At 45.3% G+C, this 4,111-nt stretch overlaps 1 protein-coding gene across 1 annotated transcript; it reads right to left on the reverse strand.

Annotated features, from left to right (window-relative positions):
• Positions 1-661: 661 nt before the first annotated feature.
• LOC137363427 (histone H4-like) lies at positions 662-973 on the reverse strand. The gene has a single exon (XM_068027256.1). It carries the CDS (start codon positions 971-973, stop codon positions 662-664), a length of 312 nt encoding a protein of 103 aa, XP_067883357.1.
• Positions 974-4,111: the final 3,138 nt, after the last annotated feature.

Genomic DNA, 4,111 nt, shown 5'->3' on the forward strand with positions numbered 1-4,111 from the left:
TGGGAAGAAACTCATGACAGTATTGAAGGAAACTGATCTCCCTTGCAATGTTTGTATTTTTTGGTGCTGTTTGGAAACTGTTTGGCAATGTAATTTTTACAGATTTTTATGAATAAAGTATATTTTGGAAATAAATTTTAAAAAAGTCAGTTTCAGTGCAGGAAACACCGTCTCGGGGGAAATAACATCACAAGTGGGTTTGGTTCCAGTGACCGATTCAACGGCTGCTGCAAAACTCCCGGATTCCCTCATTGCAGCGAAATCATTTTGAAATTCTATGAAAACAATGAGTGATTCTGGAGGAGTGATGTGGCTTCTCACTGAGGGCATGTGTCGACTGGGGAAATAACTAACTGGAGAGTCTCGGGCACTGTTTACACAGCCCGTTTCGAAAATCAAATCCACTGCACATCCTTGCTGCAAATGAAATGTCAAATTCGGGGATTCCAGTTTTTTTCATCCCGAACACAGCAGATTGATTGAACAAAGAATTAAAAGTAAAATACTGCGGATGCTGGAAATCTGAAATATTTCAGATTGATTGAACTGTTCTGAACAGCCTATCCCAGCTCCCATTTCTCGGTCACTGCTCTCTCTGTGAGGCGGTGGGTGGCTCTTAGAAGAGCCTTTGTTTTGTGTTTGCTGGAAAGGGTCAAATTGTTCAACCGCCGAATCCGTCGAGAATGCGGCCCTGCCGTTTCAGAGCGTACACCACATCCATGGCAGTGACCGTCTTGCGCTTGGCGTGCTCAGTGTAGGTGACCGCATCCCTGATCACATTCTCCAGGAAAACCTTCAACACCCCGCGAGTCTCCTCATAGATCAAACCCGAGATCCGCTTGACCCCGCCACGGCGAGCCAGGCGGCGGATTGCTGGTTTGGTGATGCCTTGGATATTATCACGAAGCACTTTGCGGTGCTGCTTTGCTCCGCCTTTGCCCAGTCCTTTGCCTCCTTCACCTCTGCCAGACATGATGATTCTTCACTCAGGTCACTACACAATATAAGAAGCAGACTCTTGCAGGCTCTACTTTGCACAGACCGCCCGGACCTGCCTGAGAATGGCAGAGAGAGAGCAGGAAGGGGAGGAGACAGAGTGAAGATTGAACAGAGAGCAGATGGGGAGGAGACACCCAGAGTGACAGACGGAGAGAGAACGGCCCCTCATCTTTCAGCTCCACCTCCAGTTTCCTCTGGTTCGCCAATTTCAAACCCTTTATTAACAGTGGAACCGAAACCCAGCTCTCCACACAAACCCTTCCAGACTCGGCCTTCATAGTCAAGGCTTTCCAGAAAGCCGGAGCTTTTAAATATGGTTCCGCTACAATTAACACTCAGTAATATTCCCACCTAAACACAGTCCATTCTATAACAAATAACCTACTCAGTAACGTCACCATTTCCACACACATCCTCTTCCAGCAGTTTACAAACACCTTATTGCAGCTGTTTGGGGAATCTCCTGTGTTAAGATTGGAGTTGGAAAGCGGCCTTTACCCGGCAGTGTTACCGTCTCACACTGAATCTGCCAGACATCCTGTTGATCTGCCTAGTTCCCCACTGTCTCTTTTGACTATTACATGGCACGGGTAGTATTTCAGAAAGTACTGCAATGGAGGGAGTGCTGGGGACTCCAGGCCAATTCTGGAGGGATGAGGGAAATATCTTTCGAAATTCCCTGGAGAGAATCGTGATATGACAGGTCTCCAGGGACAGACCAAGGAGAGAGTGTGGACATTGAATGGAAACATGGCAAAAAGAGTTGGGGATTCAGGAACACAATCCTCTCTGATAGGTAACAGCCTCCCCTCTGCTCCTGCTCTTTACGAGACACTTTTCCAGTTTAAATTTATGGACAAGGTGGGTTAGTTGCTCTCAGGGTGGGTGGGGGGAGCGGAGACTCAGTGGCCATGGGTGGGACAGGGAAAATGGAGACAGAGAACCAGGACTCCGGTCACTCCCCAGCGATGTCTGCTGGAAAGTATCTGTGGATCGGATGATGCCGGGGTCCCATGGAGAGGGGAAGGGGGTGGGGTGATGGAGTGAGGAGGTGGAGAGGGAGTGTTCGTGGTGTCACAGCCAACCCCCTGCCCAAACCAAACTCCCACATCCCAGCATTATATTGTCCAATTCCTGGAGGCGGAGGATGGCGATTCCCGTTGGATTAATTTCTAATGTTCGGCATCTTATCCTGATAAAATCGCCAGTTCTGAAGGAGGCCATTCTGTACTTATTCTCAGGTCATCGAGGCGTCATCTTTCCCTTTTCAGCTCCTGACAGCTGGTATTTTTGCTGTGAAATATAAAATGCAACGTATGTTCGCAGCTGTTTCTGCCCTGTTGCAGCCATAGGAACATAGAAATGAGGGTAGGCCATTCAGCCCCTCGAGCCTGCTGCACCTTTCAATTAGATCCTGGCTCACCTGTATCTTAACTCCAGCTACCTGCTGTGATTTCATAAACCCTCAGACCATCACTGGATAAACATCTCTCAATCTCAGGTTGGAAATTGACAATAGACCCTCAGGTTTATCTGATTTTTCGGAGAGAATTCCAGGTTCCCACTACCCTTTGTGTGAAAAAGTGCTTCCCGGCAATATTCCTGAAAGGCAGAACTCTAATTTTTGAGTTCTCCCCCTTTGTTGTGGAACTGCTTGTTTACAGATCTGACCGAAGTCCACACTGCAGAACAAACAGCTGTTCCTCTGATCCTGTCACTTCAGCTTTGGATTTGAAGCTCATGCCTCTTTCCATGATGATTCTTTGTGCCCTATCTCTGTAAATGGTTATGCCTGTCTTTTTGTCAGGTATGTCAAACATTCTTTTTTCCAGTCCTACTCAGGACCCCACCCCCAGCTCTTTTTCCGGTACAATGATGACTGGATCAGCGTCATTTCCTGCTCCCGCTCCGAACTGGAAAATGTCATCAACTTCGTTTCCGATTTCCCCCTCACTGTGGTTGACAGGGCTCTCAACCCTTTTTATTATTTTATTTTATCATTTTTTTTTAACCATGTGCCTGCCTTAAACTTGGTTTTTCAAGTATGTGCTTTTGGACAGAACTATTGATTATTCTGTCATTAACACTCTCTCTGCACTCATATTTTGTCTTTCACTACACCATTAGCACACTCCCTTTGCCTTTGCCCCATGACCTCCTTGTTAGTTAATCTCTCCTGCCCTCTGCCCTATTACACACCTTCCCTTTTGTTCTCTTCCCCACCTCCCCCCACCCCCGCTTCACTTGCTTAAAACCTATTACATTGAGTGTGGGACAAATTCAATCCATCTTTTGTACTGTATGAGATTAATTTTGACACACTTACTGGTACATTATGTGACAGCGAGATTAATTCTACATCTATCTGTCTGTGGTACTGTGTCTGAGTGTGAGATTATTTCAGTGTCAGTCTATGAAACTAAATGTGATTGTTTGATTCATTCTGTATGTCAATCATGAGTATTGTATGTGAATGTGTGGCAGCTTCTGTATCTATCTGCTACTGTGGGTGAATATGGATATCATTCGGTACCTGTCAGTGTCCGGAACTAAATGTGTGTGTGAGATTCATTGTGTATGCATCAATCTTACAGTCAGAATGTGACTGTATGGTTCATTCACTATGTGTCAGTCTAAGGTACTATATATGCCAGTGGTTTTAATTATGTGTCTGTCATTGTATGTGAGTCATTTTATGGTCTCACTGTACATCTGTCAATCTCTGGTTCTTTCTGTGAGAGTGAGATTAATTCTCTATCTGCTGGTCTCTGAAATTAATTGATTGTGTGACTCACTCTGTGCCTGTCAGTCTATGATACTGTGAATAAGAGGGGAATATATATGGTGTCTGTCTGAACTTGGTATCGAGTATGATTGTAGGATTCATTGTGCATCTATCAGTATCCAGACTGAATGAGAAATAAGGTTCATTCTGTACGTGAAAATCTCTGGTATTCTAGCCACGTGAACTCGAATGTGCCTGTCAGTCTTTGACACTGTATCTGATTATGGGATTGACTCAATACCTTTCAGACTTTGGTACTATGCATATGTGTGGTTCAAGTTCTGCATGTCAGTCTCTGTTACTCCATGTGAGTGTCGATATCCTTTA

Source organism: Heterodontus francisci, unplaced genomic scaffold (genome assembly GCF_036365525.1).
Source record: "Heterodontus francisci isolate sHetFra1 unplaced genomic scaffold, sHetFra1.hap1 HAP1_SCAFFOLD_61, whole genome shotgun sequence".
NCBI classification, from domain to species: domain Eukaryota; kingdom Metazoa; phylum Chordata; class Chondrichthyes; order Heterodontiformes; family Heterodontidae; genus Heterodontus; species Heterodontus francisci.